The 21,418-nt window shown below is 44.8% G+C and overlaps 2 protein-coding genes across 3 annotated transcripts; both read right to left on the reverse strand.

Annotated features, from left to right (window-relative positions):
* Positions 1 to 2,219: 2,219 nt before the first annotated feature.
* Positions 2,220 to 9,788, reverse strand: CCDC13 (coiled-coil domain containing 13). The gene is given in 16 exon segments (XM_061555989.1): positions 2,220 to 2,832; positions 2,834 to 2,894; positions 3,292 to 3,388; positions 3,625 to 3,752; positions 4,153 to 4,269; positions 4,493 to 4,579; positions 4,670 to 4,740; positions 4,849 to 5,175; positions 5,360 to 5,536; positions 5,662 to 5,835; positions 5,939 to 6,043; positions 6,145 to 6,264; positions 6,362 to 6,445; positions 6,812 to 6,954; positions 7,351 to 7,511; positions 9,043 to 9,788. Coding segments are annotated over 16 exon segments (2,115 nt in total). The 5' UTR covers positions 9,186 to 9,788; the 3' UTR covers positions 2,220 to 2,712.
* Positions 9,789 to 13,264: 3,476 nt separating this feature from the next.
* LOC133345350 (HIG1 domain family member 1A, mitochondrial-like) lies at positions 13,265 to 20,092 on the reverse strand. 2 transcript variants are annotated; one of them, XM_061556031.1, is made up of 4 exons: positions 19,786 to 20,092; positions 18,887 to 19,005; positions 17,241 to 17,375; positions 13,265 to 14,740 (listed from the first exon to the last, which is right to left on the reverse strand). In XM_061556031.1, exons 2-4 carry the CDS (start codon positions 18,990 to 18,992, stop codon positions 14,667 to 14,669), a joined length of 315 nt encoding a protein of 104 aa, XP_061412015.1. In that variant the 5' UTR covers positions 18,993 to 19,005; positions 19,786 to 20,092; the 3' UTR covers positions 13,265 to 14,666. The 2 variants fall into 2 exon arrangements, with proteins under 2 accessions (XP_061412015.1, XP_061412014.1); XM_061556030.1 differs by having other exon boundaries at positions 13,266 to 14,740; positions 18,887 to 19,066; positions 19,786 to 20,083.
* Positions 20,093 to 21,418: the final 1,326 nt, after the last annotated feature.

Raw genomic sequence — 21,418 nt, forward strand, 5'->3', positions numbered from 1 at the left:
ATCCCCCGTATAGCCTTTACACACTGGAGGGGCAAGGATAAATGGCCGTCCATAAATGACGTCACGCACTTGGGGGGGGGTCAGACATTTGTGTCGAAGGGGGGGGGGGTTTGAGAAATGTGACGTCACATAAAAATGCGCAACTTTAAATGAATATAGACAACACGTTCTACTTAATTAAATAGACTTCTTAATAAATGTTTTCTCCTACAACATCAGAGTGCAGCGCCACATTAAATACGCACTACAATGACAATAGTTTAAAGCGATTTGAAGCATGTTTTGTTTTTTTGGAGGGGGGGGGCAGAGCTTTGTGACGTCATATTTGAGGGGGGGGGGTCTGACTTTTTGTGACGCCGTGTGACGAAGGGGGGGGGGGGTCAAAAATCGTCCAAAATCGCGTGACGTCATTTATGGACGGCCCCCAAGTGCTGTTAGCGAGCACCTATGAAGGCCGGCACGGCACACGAGGGGGTGGGTGGCCAGCACCACGCCCGACCGCCTTTGTCTCCCCTGTGGCGATGTTTACACACCGCACCAGGTACCCATTTCAGGTTGAGTCGACCTAGGGGAGGCCCAGGACCGGTTCAGATATTCGTCACCGGTGTTGGCCGTGAGCGGGAATCGAACCGAGGTCGCCAGGCTCATAGCGCAGCGCGCTAACCGCTACACCACCGCTCCCTACACATAGACACAGACACACACAGAGACACACAGAGAGAGACACAGAGAGACACACACAGAGACACAGAGACATACACACAGACACACAGCCACACACAGAGACACACACACACAGAGACACACATAGAGAGACACATACACACAGACACACACAGAGACACACACACAGAGTCGGACTGTTGACGCACGTGCTGTGTGAGCGGAGCACCCACGAAGGCCGCGCAGGCTCACGCCGCACACACCACGTGGAGAGGGAATTCCACCCCGACGCCGCCTCCCCCGAACCGTGGCCGTTCCCGTCTCGGCTTGTGCCACGACGGAGGTGGAAGCCGAGCGGGCTGCGGTGCCCGGAGCCGTGACAATGTCGCCCTCTCTCGGTCACTGTGGAGACAAAGACAAAGATCCCCCGTGTGGCTTTAACAGACTTGGGGCAAGTGCTGTTAGCGAGCACCTGATAGCCGGAACGGTACACGAGGGGGTGGGTGGCCAGCACCACGCCCGGCCGCCTTTGTCTCCCCAGTGGCGATGTTTACTATACACCGCACCAGGTACACCATTTGAGGCTAAGTCGACCTAGGGAATGCCCAGGACCCGCACTGGGTACTCATTTGAGGCTGAGTCGACCTAGGGAATGCCCAGGACCGGTTCAAATAATCGTCACTTGGTGTTGGCCATAAGCGGCCAACGCGCTAACCCCTACACGACCGCTCCCCACAGTGGAGAAAAACACATGCCACACCACACGAAGAACAGACACCTATGCGCTTAGAAGGGCCATTGCCCGAAACGTCGCTGGTTTATTTATCTTCAAGTCGCAGTGTTTGGTAAGCTGTGCTTGTGGCACCACTGCCAACGCAGCACTGTGGCACCAGGTAATCATTTGTGAATAAAATGTGCACTGATGTTTGCTTTATTGAGGGCAATATTGGAATATAACAATAAAGATTGGTTGATAACGATTCATTGAATAAAGATACTGGGATACTGTAAAATACTATGAAGCAAAACCAAGTTTCAACATTGATGCGGTAACCGTGGACTTTTAAGAGTGTCACGTGTTTTATTAACACATGTTTGCTATGCGTATGTCAATTGGCATCCTGAATATCGTCACACGGGATTATCCTGGTGAAATACTCTATTTGAAGTAATCATATAGTAACTATTGTGTATAATAGTGTATCGCCCTTTTGTCAATCCACTGCTAGATGAGGGCCTGCCCATCCATGTCTTGCGGGTTGTGGAATGTATTCGACCACACTTCACAACACTGATCATTGCGAGTTAGTGAACACAGGAAGGATGGTCGTTAGACCATAGTACAGGATAATGGAATGTACAGCTCCCTGCGAACAATCTCGTTCTGCAGTATCCTACAACACCTATTTATATGCATGATGATCACCCATCTAAGCACTGTCCAGGCTCAAGCCTGCTTAATTTCAGAGATCTGACGAGATTGGCCACAATTCGGGTGTGATATGGTCATGGGTACAATGTTAAAGGATAAGTAAACAAATACTAAGAGTCGTGTATCGGGTGACATGGCAGTTTATTCCTCAAATTGTCAGTCAAGAATCAAGGACACTTTTCAAGTTTTATAATTATAAAGCCTATGTTGTCAGAGAGTTTACATTCGCCAGCCAGTAAACTAATAGTAATTTAGTTTAACAAAGTCAAATAGAATGTCATGCATGTACAAAATAAGTACTGAAATACAAATCCATGTAAGAAATCTCACACTTTATACAATGCAGTAGGACAAATGTTTGAACAGTCAGCATGCCATTTTTAAATATTACAATCATTTACACACCTGTAGTAAAATATTCATCATATGTGTATTCAGGTTAAGCTGCAAAGACAATTGCTACATATTGTGAACCAACAAGCAAATGCACTTAGTTATAAGATGTTATGACTCTGTTCTTGCACGAAAGTGGGCATTGCTCCAGGGTGAACAAAGTTACAATTGTAACTTCTAAAGTATTTTATTGAAAAAAGAATACAACAATGTCAAGATCCCGTTCATTTTCCACTGGAGCTTCTGGCACCGGTTTGTTGACGTTCCTGCCACAGGGCTTGGAGGAAGATCTCCTTGCTCTGCTCCATCATCTGGTTGTAGAGCCGCAAGTCCTCCTCCTTAGCAGTGCAAGGTGCTTTGCAAAGCCATCTTCAGAGCCTCGTTCTCATCTTGCTGAATCGCCAGCCTGATAGTTACACCCAATTTAAAAACAACGTGTTATAATAATAATAATTGCAGCCCTTTGTCAATCCGTTGATGGACAAAGGCCTGCCCACACACACATGGGGGTTGTTTGGCATACTTCACCACCCTGGAAATATTTATTTGGTGAAAGGGTGAGGGGAGGCCCAGGGCAGGATTAGATATGACTCACAACTGATGATAGCCATTTAGGGGAATCAAACTCAGGTCGCTGGGTCCATAGCACTGTGCGCTAACCACTTCTCCACTCAAAGTATTAGTATCATTACATTGACAAGAATCCATAAATGAGGAAAATATTCTCGTTTTTTAAAGCTGCATATAAAAATGTAAGCTCTTCAAAGCATTCAACCTCTATACTGTAATTAGGTTTCACTTACTGTGTTTCCAGCTCTGGAATTCGTGCATCAGATGGTAGGGCTGAGGAAGAGCTGTGCTTTTGGTCAGTGAGCTGAATGCTCCTTCGGCTTATCTGCCCTGAGTGTGACATAAACATATTTTTTCACATCAATTTAGTACGAACGTACTGAGCTAATCACAAGTGAATAATGCAATCACTTTCCGTTCATTCATTCGCAAAATAAGCACGAACATAACACTCTGCAAGCTGACGAAGTACATTGTTCATGAGGCGGCAAAAATATTAATACTTCCTGCACTTAAATTTCTTTGACATAAGTAACAGTATTCGGCATTTTTTTTACACTTCTTGCCTGCACGCATTTTGCTGCCAGCCTCCATCCGGGCCCGTCCCAGCTGCTGCTCCAGCTCCACGGCCCGGCGCTTGCTCTCCTGGTGCTTGATTTCTGCCTCCCGGGCCTTGTCAGTAGCTTCCTCAACCCTGCAAGCCACAAACCTCTGATTAGCGTGGTTAGCCACGGTTTGCTACGTTGCGGTCCGATTAGCATGGTTGGCTACGTAGGGTGTGAAAGAACTTCAAGATGCATACATACATACACGAAGTCAAGAACTATTACAGTTAAGTTGTATACTTTATTACGTATTGCTTTTGAAATCTGGGCTGTCTATACTATCAGCGGTTACTCTATGTGTTCACTTGCTAACAATGAATAATAAGTTCAATAATAATATTCATATAAAAATACTAAGTCAGATGTTAAAGTATGAATTGTAAAAATTAGGTATTAAGGAAACGCACTGTGAGACTATATATTTCATGCAAACAGACGTGTTCAATATGATGAAATAATCGGCATCTGAGATGCAAATTGATGCTTCACCTTTGCTGCAAAACTCCAACCAGCTCCATTAGCCTGTCCCTCTCCACCTGGGCAGTCTGACTCAATGCCCTCAACTCCACACACTGCCGTCTAAGCAGCTCAGTTTCCTCACGTATGCTGTATGACAAGAGTAAAAAGAAATCATCTGAATAAATTGTACAACTGTGGTGGTGAATCGCTCTTGACATCTAACATTCATTTATTCCTCATAAAGGATTACGAGACTACGCGTTTTTTAGATTCAAAAGTTTGACGTTATAAAAACTACACTTTAAAATATTTGTGTGCAATAATACCAATGATGTATGCCTCATGAAGTTATTATATTGTAGATCCACACCTGCTGCTTGGTGGCCTGGTTGCACCGCCAGATGTTACAGTCATGGGAGATGCCTCCACCAGGGTATGGCCCATCTTTGATACCGTCCTGTAAAACACAAGCATAAAATAGAGATGATAATATCAAGAGTACCAAACTACCAATTTGTTGCTGGATTATGATGTTACGTTTGTTTACCTAGCAGATCCCTGTGAAGAACCTAAATGAAAAGGAGCAGCTTCATCGCCTGTCCCTTCAGCTGCCTGCCTCTGGCGAGAGAGAGATATGTGAATGTACAGTTCATCAAGCATTTAATATCAAGAACAGCCCGCACTCATGTAAGTAGAGTAAAACATAATATTTACATTTGACCCAACCTTTCGGACCATGTGCTGAATTTCTTGCTCAAGTTGTTTAATTTTTACTTCCTTTCCCGTCACCATCTCCTGAAGTTGCCTAACAAAAGTGTTGTCTGCTTGCTCAGGACCTCCGGACTGTTCCAGGTCAGGAAGACTGCCTTGGCTTTTGGGTGAGTATCCACCGAGTTGATTTAGGGTGTTGCCAGCCTGCACGTGGAACTGCTGCTGGCCCTGGTTCTGAGCATCCGTCGCTTGACCAAGTCTCACTACTCTTTTTTCTTTGCCTTGTTTTGCCGCATCATCTGCCGATGATTTCAGGAGATGCTGCAGACGTTTTTGTTGTTCCTTAATGTAGGCAGAGTAAAAAACACCACGTAATATGAACATACGATACTTCACACAGCTAAATGGTATTTAATATATAGCTATGAATTACCAGTGCCTATACATACATTCTAATAGCATTGTAATAAGTCATTTTACATAGAAATGTTATTATTTTAGAAAATAACCAAAGAAAATAACTTACCATCAGAGTCTGGATGAGTTCATCATCATTCTGTGCCTTGGCCATCAGAGTAGATATCTGTGCTCGCAGGGTCTTCACCTCGGTTGTGAGCACGGTGTTACGGGCCCGCGTACCTTCCAGCTTCCGTCGGCCCTCCTCCTGCTCTTTGCGCAATGTTTCCAACTCCCCTGTCATCTTCTGAGGACGTGCAAAATGTTTCTTCGAGTTACCAGTTAGCTCATGACAATACGTCTTTAGGTAACGAATCTTAAAGCAAATGCAAAACTTTAGCACTGTCCCTGTCACCATTTGCTGGAACTTACTTCCATTGCTTCCTTGCGCTCACGTTCCATGGCTCGAATGTGTGCCTGGTTCTTGTCTTGCATGGGAGTGCGTCGAGGTCCACCGATGCCAGTCATCTCCTCCTCCTCCAGGAGGTGCTCCGAGCCTCTGCTCCTCTGCGTGCTCTGGCCCAGCTGCGCCTCCAACTCTCGTACCTAGCGTGCACGAACAACCAATCAACCACGAGTGGAGGGGCAATCGATCACAATAGATAACACAATAAACAAGCTAAAGATTGTACAACTTGCCAATGCTCACCTTGGTTTGTAGGTTCAGTATCTGCTGGGATCTTCCCCTCCAGCTGCCAGGATTGCTCAATAAGTTCGGTATATTAACTGTTTCGCCAACTTCATTGGTCAGTACCTGCATGTATAAACACAATAATGAATCATGAAATCGAATTAACAAATCTCTCAAGCTATGTAATTTGTGAAATTTTGCCAAAAGTGCCGGAGGTAACATACCTTGTGAGCGGCACGCAGCTCTTGCTTAAGCAGCTGCACCTGGTTTCTGGAGTCGGAGAGTTTGAAGTTTGCTGCTGAGAGTTTATCTTGCAGGGCTTTCTCTTCATTGCTGTCTCCAAACTGCAAAGCCATAAAATGTTCGTTCATTTTTTATAATAACTGAAACATTTTAGCATATGAATGTGTGGCGAATAAATGTATCATTAAGACTACATACCTTTGCATCACCAGATTTTAGGATGTCTTTTCCATGAGTTCCACTTCCAGTACCTTGCCTTTTGTCAGAATCAAACTCTTGGCGCTGAATAAATAAAAGTTGCTAGATTAAACATTACAATTCTCACACTCAGATTAGAAAACATAGATGTGTACAAAGTAGATTTAGTCCACGTACAATATGTGGATGAATTAATTGAATTAAGTTCATTGCCTCATCTCTTTAGATAATAACATTTAAAATGGGCTCGCGTATGTCTACGTGTGGCAGATTCGGAGCTTCATTTCAGCTGGGTTCGTCTGGCTCAGTGACTTGAAAAATATTGGCACATTCAGCACACCACATCCAGTGTACCGCTCGTGATGGTTATAGCCACGAGTCGCATGCCTACCCCAGCCTACGAGCAAACTGGAACATATTCAGGGAGAATAAATGAAGTCCTGATCGTACCTGTTCTTCGAGCTGGCGAAGTTTAGTGGTGAGCTGCTTCACTCTGCTGCGCTCTCTCTCCAACTCAGCCGTCATCTCCCGCACGCGCTTCGAAAGTTCCACGATCTTTAGGGCGGCACTGTCTCCAGATGCGCCTACGGGGCCTGCAGGAGGGGACAATTATATAACCAAGGCACGTTTAACATACTGTGTGCAATCAACATAATATACATAATGCGATATTTATAATTGCATGATAAACCAATTAAAGACAAAGGTGCAGCCCTGCATTCCTTGTTCATGCCCCAGCACAGATGATGGGTGTTAAGACGGCTTTGATTAGTGTTAAATCTACAAATGGTAATGAAACAGGTATGGTAATTACAGTAGCTCTGTATTGAACATTGCACTTTTGGTTGCTCCGTATCCCGAAATACGAAACTTCCGTATACTTACATGAACACAGAGCCCTATGGTCAGTGTAAACATGTCCTTAAAATAGGTCCCGGTAAACGTCATCCCTAAATATATTTGTGGCAAATTTATGGTGGGAACCGAACCAGCGAGGGCGAGGCGGCTCTCCTCCAGCTGCGACTGCAGATGTGCAGCACGGCGATCCTTCTCGGCCAGGATCCGGTGGAGTCGCGACGATTCATCCTCCATCTCCCTCACTCGCTCCTGCAGGGACCTCACCTCCTCGTCCTTGCCCCCACTTGATGGCCTGACAGACGGAGCACCGCAGCAAGCTGTGTATACACGTACTCTTTGGTTCTTTCGGTAAAGTCACGTAGGTAGAAAAATAATAGATCACCACGTTTCGATCGCAACACAAGCAATCGTCATCAGGTGGGACAACCACAGCAAGTAAAAACTGCTGAAGTAAGGGTTGTCCCACCTGATGACGATTGCTTGTGTTGCGATCGAAACGTCGTGATCTGTTATTTTTCTACCGACGTGACTTTACCGAAAGAACCAAAGAGTATGGATTCCTGCAGTCACGAAAGCTTCAAATCAAGATTGTATATACATATATTTAAAATTACTTTCATCTCCTATTCCACATCTCCTGCAGCTCTAAAACACCGTTTTCACATCATATTGAATGTATCATAGTGGCAGTTTTAAGTAACCGCATGAAGCGGAGGACGTTTTATCAAAAATCGTACGTAACACGTAAACTAAATGGGTAAAGCCTCCTTTTGGGGTCATGGGTTATGCTGATGGGTGCAAAAGGCGACCGCTGAAAACAAATACGAGTTTTTTTCCTTTCCTTTTCCTAGTTTTTGTTTTCAAGAGATGTAATTTTTAAGCTTCTGCAGTAGCTGAACGCTAAGGAGCATGCCACGTTTCATGTGCAAGAATAAACAGCGATGTGCCAGCCTGATTCTTCACCATAAGTCAAAACTGTCATTTTAATCAGATAACAGAACAATATACAATTGATAACAAACCTAACATGGTCTCTCAAAGAGAAGTTCGTTTCCCAATATTCTAAACACAGTTTGGCAATGTTCATGTCATTTAATGGTCCTATGCCAATGATTGATTAAAATTCCACATTCGTGTGGATCCAAAATATCATAAATACAAATTCAGAGGGGTTTGTTTATCGTTACATTCCTATTTACTATTAGAACTGTGCCATGTGTCTCACACCGCATGTTGTGACACGAGACAATTCTGACATTGGCAGTAAAGGGCTTGCAACAACATTTAAATATTTTACTTGAATAAGAGAACTGACAACGCGCAGTGTGCCCCATGGTCTTTCCCCACGAGGGCGTGAGTTGGAGTCCCCGGGTCCCAGGGTGTGAATTGGGGTCCCAGGGTCCCAGGGTGTGAGTTGGAGTCCCAGGGTCCCAGGGTGTGAGTTGGGGTCCCAGGGTCCCAGGGTGTGAGTTGGAGTCCCCGGGTCCCAGGGTGTGAGTTGGGGTCCCAGGGTCCCAGGGTCTCAGGGTGTGAGTTGGGGTCCCCGGGTCCCAGGGTCCCAGGGCGTGAGTTGGGGTCCCAGGGTGTGAGTTGAAGTCCCCGGGTCCCAGGGTGTGAGTTGGGGTCCCAGGGTCTCAGGGTGTGAGTTGGGGTCCCCGGGTCCCAGGGTCCCAGGGCGTGAGTTGGGGTCCCAGGGTCCCAGGGTCTCAGGGTGTGAGTTGGGGTCCCCGGGTCCCAGGGTCCCAGGGCGTGAGTTGGGGTCCCAGGGTCTCAGGGTGTGAGTTGGAGGACCCAGGGTCCCAGGGTGTGAGTTGGAGTCGTACCCGGGCTCTGCAGGCGCCGTGAGCTCCAGGCCGAGGTCCCCGTGGTCCCCGCGTCGCTCCCGCAGCCGCTCGAGGCGCGCGCGCTGCTGCTGCTGCAGCGTCGCCAGCTGCAGCCGCAGCCGCTCGCCCAGCGCCTCGTCCATGCCGACTCCGCGGGTGTCGGTGACTGTGTGTGTGACTGTGTGTGACTGTGTGTGTGTGACTGTGTGTGTGTCTGTGTGTGACTGTGTGTGTGTGTCTGTGTGTGACTGTGTGTGTGTGTCTGTGTGTGACTGTGTGTGTGTCTGTGTGTGACTGTGTGTGTGTGTCTGTGTGTGACTGTGTGTGTGTCTCTGTCTGACTGTGTGTGTGTCTGTGTGTGTGACTGTGTGTGACTGTGTGTGTGACGACTGTGTGACGACTGTGTGTGATTGTGTGTCTGTGTGACTGTGTGTGTGACTGTGTGTGTCTGTGTGACTGTTTGTGACTGTGGGTGAATGTGTGTGTCTGTGTGTGACTGTGTGTGTGTCTATGTGTGTGACTGTGTGTGTGTCTCTGTGTGTGCGACTGTGTGTGTGACTGTGTGTCTCTGTGTGTGTGACTGTGTGTCTCTGTGTGTGTGACTGTGTGTGTGACTGTGTGTGACTGTGTGTGTCTGTGTGTGACTGTCTGTGTGTGTCTGTGTGTGACGACTGTGTGTCACCCGGGTTGCGTGTGACCGGGGCTGTGTCTGTGTGTGACTGGTCTTTGTGTCTGTGTGTGTATGATTGTGTCTATATTGTGTCTTTATTGTGTCTGTATTGTGTATGCATTGTGTCTATATTATTGTGTGTGTCGGTGTGTAAGTGTGATTGTGTCTATATTGTGTGTGTATCGGTGTGTGTGTGTGATTGTGTCTATATTGTGTGTGTATCGGTGTGTATCGGTGTGTGTGTGTGATTGTGTCTATATTGTGTCTATATTGTGTGTGTATCGGTGTGTATCGGTGTGTGTGTGATTGTGTCTATATTGTCTATATTGTGTGTGTATCGGTGTGTATCGGTGTGTGTGTGATTGTGTCTATATTGTGTCTATATTGTGTGTGTATCGGTGTGTATCGGTGTGTGTGTGATTGTGTCTATATTGTGTCTATATTGTGTGTGTATCGGTGTGTGTGTGATTGTGTCTATATTGTGTCTATATTGTGTGTGTATCGGTGTGTGTGTGATTGTGTCTACGGCGTTGGTCTCTGTTGGGTTGAAGCCTGAGAAACCGGCGTTGCCATGGAGACGGACGCGCGGTGGTGGCGCGCATGCGCCATGACCCCTTTCCGGGTTCGTTATCGTCGTCAACATCAACATCATCATCGTTATTACCATCATCATCAACATCATCATCGTCGTCAACATCAACATCGTTATTACCATCATCATCAACATCATCATCGTCGTCAACATCAACAACATCATCATCATCGTTATTACCATCATCATCAACATCATCATCGTCGTCAACATCAACAACATCATCATCATCATCATCGTTATTACCATCATCATCAACATCATCATCGTCGTCAACATCAACATCATCGTTATTACCATCATCATCAACATCATCATCGTCGTCAACATCAACAACATCATCATCATCGTTATTACCATCATCATCAACATCATCATCGTCGTCAACATCAACATCATCGTTATTACCATCATCAACATCGTCAACATCAACAACATCATAGTCAATACCATCATCAACATCATCAACATCATCGTTATTACCAACATCAACATCGTCAACATCAACAACATCAACATCATAGTCAATACCATCAACATCATCAACACCATCGTTATTACCATCATCAACATCATAGTCATTACCATCATCATCATAGTGATTACCATCATCATCGTTATTACCATCAACATCATCGTCATTACCATCAACAACATCAACATAATCAACAACATCATCATCGTTATTACCATCATCATCATAGTCAATACCATCATCGTCATAGTCAATACCATCATAGTGATTACCATCATCAACATCGTCATTACCATGATTAGCATCATAATCAACATCGTCATTACCATCGCCGACATCATCACTTTCACCACCATCATCATACCATTTTCAACAACACCAACATTAACATAATCGCATCAGCACCATCAACATCAGTCAACAACACCTTACGTGAATATTACCGGCAACATTGGAACCACCAACATTACCATCAACCCATCACCATAAAAAATTCGCATTATAAACCATCACCGTTGTCTCCAATGTTGCCATTCACGTTCTTGTGAATGTCTTGAAGGTGGCCGGGTTTCTCGAGATCCGAGGGCTGAATTGTCACCCATAGGATTCTAATTTTAAATCCAGCCAGGTAGCTGTTAACACATTACTCCTGCGGAGGGAGCTGGTAGGAACGTTGGGTTGCTCGGTCAATGGCCTGCAGGGTCAACGGCGGCGTGGTGTATTCCGTAAATATGCCCGACTGTGAGGGCGGGCACAAGCCGGCGTGAGTAGGTTAAACGTTGAGTTTTATAAGGGCACCACGGGGTGACCAGCCCCTCCCCACCCAGCCCCACCCCTCCCACCCCCCACCCAGCCCCTCCCTCCCCACCCAGCCCCTCCCCACCCAGCATCACCCCTCCCCACCCCCCACCCAGCCCCTCCCTCCCCACCCAGCCCCTCCCTACCCAGCCCCACCCTCCCCACCCAGCCCCTCCCTCCCCACCCAGCCCCTCCCTGCACGACGGACACAATAATCCCCTGTGGGCTGGTGTAACCAGGAGGTTCCTACCAGTATTAAACCGGCTTTTCGGGTATGTAATGAGTTGATTGTCACGGCACAGTCACTAATAATTGCATTCAACTAAAACTAAAGTTGCCAAAATTCAAGTTGTGCGAATTAAATATTGGGTTGAGAGTCATCCAACAAAGATTACTCTCTGGGTGGCACAGTGGGTAAGGAAATGTTGACCCCGACTGTAATGAAGAAAGGTCACTCAAAAGTGACGCTCTACTATACAGTACACGATCTAAGACGAAACCATTGCGAGAGATACATTACAAGGCACCCGTAGCACAATCCGGATACAAATGTGGGACAAGATTATTTAAAATGTAAAATAGCGTGATGTTCTTTTTTGCCTTTGAAAGGTTTGGCATGTCACAAACCCGATGCTCCCTGAGTCGAGCGGCCTGCGTGCTTGTTTACGAGATGAATAGATTGCTTGCACCAGGATGTTCACGGACATGGTCTCTTGTCCTAATAAACGCTTATTTAAGGTGTTCACCGTGCGTTTGTATACAAGCGGCTGTTCTTCGGAAAATAACATAATCGTATGAAAACCCCCACGGTATTGCATATGTTTGTTTGGCCTGCCCGAGTGTTTTGCAACAAAGACTTAAAACGCTGCTTATTATAAATATACACTGCGTGGTGTGTGGGTTCGGTGTGGGTGCCTCGTCCTTCTGCCCGCACGTGCAGCTTGCACGAAACAGCTCTCGTGTCAGGCAGACAACCCATGCACACTGTGCGGGTGTTGAGTTGTGCTCTCGTGTTACCCTACTCGAAACACCAAGCACACAAGCACGAGATCAAAATCGCTTTTTTTCTATGTTAGTTTAGGCTCTGATGAGCATTGAGTGGTGCTCTTGTCCATTGTTGGTTCCGAACCATTTGCGGTGGCCATTCCACGTTGCCATGGCATGGACCATTTTTAAGTAAATCATGGGCTGCTTTGACCCTGATTAGGATCCGAACTGATGCGTTTGCGATGATCAGCCCCGTGCACTAGCGAGTGAGTTTTCCTGCTGTCCAGCAGGTAAATCGCTATGGCCACGTGTGCCCATGCACACGAGCCACAGCACATCGATTCAGACTGCGCAAGGGAAACGCCGAGTGCATGTCCACGATTATGTGATGGACGTTGAACTTCTTTCGCACCGTACATAACCGACCGTGTTTAATCGGAGGTGCGGGGTAAGGACAACAAATGAAATATTCTAGATTTGAAGTTTTCGTGACTGCAAGGATCCATACTCTTTGGTTCTTTCGGTAAAGTCGCGTAGGTGAAAACAAAATATGTATTATTTTTATTATTATTCATTTTATAAATAATATTTTTTCCTTTCACCTACGTGACTTTACCTAAAGAACCAAATGAAAACTATTTTTAAGTGCAAATGTAAATTGTGGATATATATTTCTGACTGTTGGTGGTCACGTCTGGTGAGCCTGGGAATAATAACGCAGTTTGTCTAACCCCAGTGTAAACCACTTTTCTAATTGATTTTAAACTACAGTCATTATCCTCCATAATTAATTGCATCAATTAAAACTTGAAGATATGAAAACATGGGCGTTTTTTTATCAGCTGGACTTTATTCAAGTACGAAGAGCAAGAGGGCATGAATGCATGAACTATGGTATATATACACACATATAAATCATGTTTAAAACATAGCAGGATGCAGACTGTGTGCCCATGTCCAATATAAGCAGATTACTATACAATTTATGTAAGAACTTATTTTCAACTAAAAAATACGTGCAAACTTTTTTACCTTACATTCACTGCAAAATACACACGGTATTAGCATAAACAGCAGTTCCGTTCTAAAAAACACAAGCAATCTAGTGCCACGGTGTATTGCAGTGTTGCTGTGCTTCACATGAATCTCATTTCACTCTGGACGTGTTAGCATCCGCTGCACCATCTGCACATTTCATGTGCATGCGTGTAAATAGTTTAAGAAGCCTCGTGCTCTGTGCAATGTGTTTCCTCGCTTTTTCTAGGATAAATATGCCCTCGCGAAGAGTCGCTTTATGCTGCATATATGGCTTAGAGCCTGTAGCATGTGTAAAACAAATTGTCATCAACGTTAGTGGCCAAAAATAGTCGCAGATGTTGACCAAACTTCTCGGCTGTGATTGCTTTGAATGCTCCCATTATGTGCTATTCAAGATCACCCAAGCTTTTCAGTTTAAAATTAAGAATATTAGGAATTACATAACAATATATCAGCCGAGCATTGCAAACTGTTGTCTAATAATAATGTTATAAGAATGGATAATACTTTTATGGATGCCCTCTATTAGCAGTGGCCAACATCTGTGATGGCTTCTCTTACGCGATTTAACCCAAAAAAACCTCTATTATGGATGATATTGGTCACGTGTTAAACTGATCTGCGATGGCTGTCACACCGTGTTAACACATCACTTCAGGGGAAAAAAAAGTATGTGCCATCATGGTGGATTGTGGCAAATACAAATAATAATATTAATAACCATGTAAAAATAAAATCTTGCTTTTTCCCTTTCACGTTTATAGTCCTTCGGGACAAGCAAAGGTATAAAACAGCGGTCCGGAATGCGTGTAGGCTAATAGGCTTAAACGTTGTTTCATTTAATTTTTCCATGGTGGAAGGCACTCTTGCCTATTACTTTCTGGACAAGTCAGCACTTTTATTCAGCATTGCAGTTGTATTAGTATACGCGTGCTACTTGTTGAAGCGCAGATGTACAATGTGAATGTTATATAACATCGTGGGAACAATATACAAGTATGTAGCCTATATGCCAGCAGTAGCTTTCTGTGAGTGGGATTCGCATCTTGACCAGAGAAGGAGTTTCACTTGCTGCTCCCGGTAGGCTCATCAGGTGGTATCTTCAAGATGTACTCTTTGTACATTGAATACAGCACCCCTGTTAGAGAAGAGAAGCTGTGAGTTCGTCCACTATACAGCAGCATATTTTGCTAGGTTATTTAATTTTAGTGTGTCTTTCTCCTAATTTTCAAGATTGCGTACCGTACCACGTCGTCGTCCACTGATTGACATGCTAATTTTTTCTCTGCCCCTTCCCTCTCTCCGCCCCCGCCCCCTCTCTATATTTAAGGCCTCGTCACAGAGACGACCTCTCTCTTTGTGCCGATACGTGTTCTCTCTCTGTGTATCTTTGTGATATCTGTCTGCTTATATGTCTGTCTATAGTTTTCTGGTTAGATTTGTGTTGCTATTTCTTTTATACCTGATGATGATTGCTTGTGTTGCAATCGAAACGTCATAGTATGCTATTGTTTAATTTATTAGTTTATCTTTATACGTGACTTTACCGAAAGAACCAAATAATAGCAGCATAGCCGTCTGCCAGGATGTCAATAGGAATAGGGATACAACGATGCATACATGAATATCGAGTCTTAAGGTAATGATGATACACGCATTGAAGCGTACGTGTAAGAATAGACGTTCTTTGATTTGTACGTGTTGTAACAGACTCATGTCACCCCTCTGCAGTCACTAGAGGTGCTACAGTTCCCTTACTATCTTTAATAATACTTCTCGGATCGAATTGTGGCAAATATCACTAACTATTAACGACTACATATGCATTCCATAGTTAGGGGGGGGAGGAGAAGGGGGCATGAATATTTCCACGTCAATTGACTGACGATAAATTTACCAACATTGCCTATCAACTGCTGGATGAAGGCCTCCTCACGCCTTGTCAGTCACAGGAGGTAAAGTCACGTAGGTATAAAATAAAATAAATTAAATTAAATCACGACGTTTCGGGCGTGACACAAGCGTCCGTCATCAAGTCACAGGTGGATAGTTGGCTCAACTTCATCTGAACGGTCAGTGCGGGCGGGTGAAGACATCACTTGCCATTTGTGACATCTGTACTTAAGCATCAGTGTCGGTTAGCGATGGTTGAAATAAGTTAACCCTGGTTTTGTGAAATTTAGATTTAAAGCTTTCGTGACTGCAGGGATTTATCTTCTTGGTTCTTTCGGTAAAGTCACGTAGAAGGGAAGTAATAAAATAATAAAAATAAAACATAATAAAATAATTCTCACGACGTTTCGGCCACAACGCAAGCAACTGTCTTGTGTTTAGAGAGGAGGATAACAGCAGAATGGATAATCTCGGGATAGTGAGCACGGGTACGCCTCGGTATGTGAAGCCTGCGCGTATCGCCCTGTAGCTATAGGCACACTGCTACGTGCTCGTCCGTGGTGGCTGCTTTCTCTGAGGTCAGCCCCATGGCACTGCTTGCTGTGACAGACTGAGAGGACTGCACTCCAAGGCCCTCTACACGATGTCTCAAATGCATTCCATGGGGCTCGTTCAATCACAGAGCAGACGACATGGACATTGGTCAACAGGGAGGAGATATTTAACGTCATTAGAATTTGGCTTTATTGACCATAATAGGCCAAGAGCCATATAGCTTACCTCATCAATATGCCACGAAGCCTATATATTGTAAACATTGATTTAAGAAATATGTGAGCATAACATAGATTGCCAGAGAGTACACTCAAAAACAACTTTTAGGTCGTTTAGGGACATCTTAAACTATGCATGTACAGTATATATAATTTTCAGGCAGCCTAGATGGCCACTGCCTGAATTTTCAGGCAATCTGTGTGACATTCTCAGGCAGTCAAAATGTTGTTTTTATGAAGTCCACCTGAATTTTGAGTTGTCAATAAAGTGCATTCATGACACATGGATCTCTCATCTGTACATCATGTGTACGGGTGCGTGTGTGTGGGGTGGTGGTGTATACTTCTTTGTCTTTGGTATAATAACCGTGCTGTAGTACTTCGGCACGAACCGAGCCACCTCGCCTTCAATTCCCGGTCACGAACAACATCAGTGATACATCTGATCTGAACCTGTACTGAGCCTCCCCTGGGTCTACTCAGCCTTAGACGTGGTGTGTTATCCCCCACCTCCGATTAGTACGGTTGGCTACGTGCAGTGCGAAAGAAGTTCAACAAACATACTCTACATTTTTCTTGGTTCTTTCGGTAAAGTCACGTAGAAGGGAAATAATAAAATAATAGAAATATAAAACAATAAAAATTCTCACGACGTTTAGAAACGTCGTGAGAATTTTTTATTGTTTTATGTTTATATGATTTTATTATTTCCCTTCTACGTGACTTTACCGAAAGAACCAAGAATATGAATCCCTGCAGTCACGAAAGCTTTAAATCAAAAATTATACTCTACATTATCAATTCAATACTAGGGAGACAAAGACGACCGGGCGTGATGCTAGCCATACCACCCATGTCGTGCGCAATTCCGGCCTTAACAACAGAGGTGCCCCAGCGGTCTGTATGGAAATACAGAACATCTGTGTCTTGCGTATGCGTGCGCGTGTCGAGATGGATGAGGGCTGTAAGTACCGAGCGTCATGGCTCCCACCACCAGGCCCTGTGCTGCGACGCGCGTGTGGATGAGGTGCAGGGACATCTTCCTGTTGCCCCGAGTGCGCAGGGTGTAGATTCCGTACGCAGCGGCGGCGGCGCATCCTGCCAGCCCTGCACGGTGGCACACACCACGCACATCTATAATAGTAAGCATTTCGATTTAAAGCTTTCGTGACTGCAGGGATTCATCTTCTTGGTTCTTTCGGTAAAGTCACGTAGAATGGAAATAATAAAATAATAAAAATAAAACATAATAAAATAATTCTCACGACGCTTCGGCCACAACGCAAACAGCCATCCTCAGGTGAAGACCAGGTCTGTCGGGGAGACAGCGTCTGAATGAAACAACACCACAACCCAGCTTAAATATACGCTCCAAGCGTGGTGTTTTTCATTCAGACGCTGTCTCCCCGACAGACCTGGTCTTCACCTGAGGACGGCTGCTTGCGTTGTGGCCGAAACGTCGTGAGGATTATTTTATTATGTTTTCTTTTTATTATTTTATTATTTACATTCTACGTGACTTTACCGAAAGAACCAAGAAAATAGTCAACATATTGAGCGTGACTCGTGTGTAATAAGCATTACACTGCTAAGCTGCATTGGACTTGGCCACGTCTTCACTTTAGTGGTCGTACTCCGTGGCACGACATTTAAAGCGGTGTTGAACTTGAGGCTGTGACCCTTGCTCTGTGAGTGAAATCATCAACCTCCAGGACGTAATTTCTGGCTCACACTTTGAATATTTGCTACGTGTATTTGTTTAGCTATCAGCATGGATCCACGTATAATTCTACCAAATTTCAGATTTTTTACCCTGAAAGAACATCATTTAACTTTGCATCACTCCGTCGCTATATATTTACATCACTATATATTAGATCACTCGTATATATACACATCTCCGTTTTAATTAGAGGAAACCTATTTTATTTCGTAAATAGCCTCTGAAATGTCAAACAATGCACACATTCTTAAAATGTTTACATCTCTCATTTAGTTCATGAATATAATATACATAGAGTATTTTTTGGGTAAATTTGCAAACATTTTATAAGAAAACTTTACCATTTCGAGGTCCTTTTATAGATAAGGACAAATATGATATCAACATAATTGTATAGGTATTTACTGTTTACATTTTATAGAAATAGTGAGTCCCTGGAGCCTAAACATATTGCAGCATCAGTGTGTTAGTAATCTAATGTCATGGCTTTTGGTCTGCAGATTACTGTTAGCTTTGAGTTAAGCTTTAGGGTTCAATTATGGGTAGAGTTAGGGGTAAAGTTATGGGTAGAATCAGAAATAAGAGTCCATAATATAGGGTTTTTGAGGTTATATGGTAAGATATATGGCTGTATGGTAATAGCTAAGGGTAGGTTTAAAAGTTAAAGTAAGATCAGAATTGAAGTGTATGGTAATTATTAGGGGTATGGTCAGGTTTAGTGGGGGAAGGATGGTTACGGATGTGTGGTCCAGTCAGAGGTGGAAAGTCCTGGTTAAGGCTGTATGATAAGAATTAGGATTATAATTAGAGATAGGTTCCGGGATTAGTGGCTTGTACGACAGATTTTAGGGTACGATTGAAACTGGTGACAGGGGGTGTGGGTGTCTCGACTCACCGAGTGGCACGAGGGGATTTTCCTTGGTCTTGCGGAGCAGTCGCATGCCTTGCTCCTCCTCGGGCTTGGAGTCGGCGGGACTCCAGGCCCTGCTGGGCGTAGACATCGCACCACGCGCCCTGCACGGACACCGCGTGAGCCAGGGCAGTGTCGAGTACGGCCCTGGGCAAAGCTCAGCACCTGAGTTGGGTGATATTCTGATTCTGAGTGCCCAGTACTGATGGTGGCCACGCTGTCGTACCAGATGGGGTGCTCACTTTAGGCTGAGTCAACCTCAGAGAAACTTGACTCAGGGGTCATTAATGCCTATAAATAAATCACACAATATTTCTGAACTACTTTGTTCTGCTGAAATTATTACCAATGCTTAATTAACGACACACATTTATTAAATGTATATAAAATGCTTGCGTATTTTTTTATTGACTTATCGAGGTAAAAAAATTAGAAAAAAATGTATGACACAACTTGAGTCTGTACAGACCGAACGTGACGCTCACCAGAGTTGAAGACAGATGAACCAGAGACAAAGAGTGTTTTTTTACGTCTCTGCAGCTGGAGAAAGTGATGTTAACAAGCATCAATCAAGCCCGGTATTGCACACGACGATTAACTGTGGCCAACACCACGCCAGTGCTGATGTTCACAAACCTCACCAGGTACTCATTGCATTTGTATTCGATCTCAGCGAGACGCAGGAAAACTTCAGATATTACTCGCCGCTGATGTTACCTGCGGTCGGGAATGGAACCCATGGCAATGAGCCAACCACTGCGCCACCGTTCCCCACGCACACACACACACAACCACACACGCACCCACACACGCACCCACACGCGCACACACACGCACACACACACGCACACACACACAACCACACACGTACCCACCCACCCTACCTTGCGCTACTGAATTCGCTTCTGCAGTGATCCCACGTGCGTCAGTCAGCGCGCAGTGCCGTGCAGTGCGAACTCGTCCCGCGGTGTAGAGCAGAGTCGGCTTGGCCAGGTGCTGTCGAGGTCAGGGGTCGAGGCCACACACGCACACAACACACGCACACACTGCCAGGAGAGCTTCCTGTGGAGGGACTGCGATGTTCGCCGCGGTGTTCTGTGTATATATAGCCCCGGGGAGACCGCCCCGTGGCCCGTACGCGCACGGGAACGCGCGTGTTCTGCCACGAAGAGGAATTATAATAAACAGGGCATGGAGACAGGGGGGGGGGGGTGCATTGGGAGCGTGGAGAGACGTCGTCGGCTGGGAGAGAGGCCGGGCGTCCACGCCGCGTGTGCGAGCGACGCGTGCAATGTGCAGTCGGGGCCACTCGCACGCATCGCGAGTTGGTTTTGGTGTTGTGGTCTCAGAAGTGCCGTGCACTTCGCCCCGCTTTTAGTGCAGCCCTTCGTGCTTATTTAGCCACGGGAATGTTCGCTAATTGAGTGTGGGTACAGTCAAGATTTAACTTTCATAAACACATAAAAAATAGTCGTGATATTTATTTATGTAGGAAAGCTTCACTCACTTTCATAAATAAAATAAAAATCTTAACGGAATTTATTTATCTAGGAGTGTCTCGCTAAGATCTCAAAAGTTTATATTTTTCCAGGAAAGAACTGCGCATGTTTGTTTGAGATGTTTCGTTGATTCCATTTTAAGGAGGAGGATTTGTTTATCAGACTTGACTCAGTGAAACTTGGAAAGTCAATACCGATGCAGAGAATTCCTGATTTAACGCAAGATTGGGCAATTGTGTATTGGCGTCATGATCCAACTTTTACAAACATGAAACAATCGCAAACTACTGACTTGGGGGGGAAAAGGTTTAACACGGAGGCTTTCGCGACCAAAATATCATCCATAATAGAGGTGTTTTGGGTTAAATCGCGTAAATATATAAATGTGTCGTTAAACCCGCCACCACCCGACACAGCCAACTAGTAAGTTTGTCGCCTGATGATGCTGGTTGGAATTATTGGCGCAATGTCATACGCAGATTGTAAATGTTTTGGATTACTCTCCAACACACCGGTGTGCTGTACTAGTAACTAATTTGCGTGTTTTGTTTACGTGACAAAGTTTACTAATTGGCTGGGTTTAACGACACAACATTTATATTTACGCGATCTAACCCAAAATAAACCTGTACAGTATTATGGTTTGGGGGGAAATAAACGTATCAATCGTCGCCCCCTCCTGGAAAAACTTAGCAGGAACCTCCTGAATAAATTTGAAACTCAGGAGCGCTTTCTTTCTGCCTAAACAAGGTGAATAATAATTATAAAACAAGTTGCCCCGGAACACTGCCGCATACGGTCAAACGATTGCTGGATAAAAAATGCCGTTTTATTTTACGTGGATAGTCACAGTGTTGTCTAATACACGTTTTCAATATACATTACAGCAAAACCTTGGATTGCGAGTAACTTGGTCTGCGAGTGTTTAGCAAGACGAGCAATTTTTTTAATTAAATATTAATTTGATAAACGAGCGAGGTCTTGCAATACGAGTAGTACGTATACGCTTTGTCTGCCG

The sequence above is a fragment of the Lethenteron reissneri genome, chromosome 21 (assembly GCF_015708825.2).
Source record: "Lethenteron reissneri isolate LAM-NWPU_2019-01 chromosome 21, ASM1570882v1, whole genome shotgun sequence".
Classification (NCBI taxonomy): domain Eukaryota; kingdom Metazoa; phylum Chordata; class Hyperoartia; order Petromyzontiformes; family Petromyzontidae; genus Lethenteron; species Lethenteron reissneri.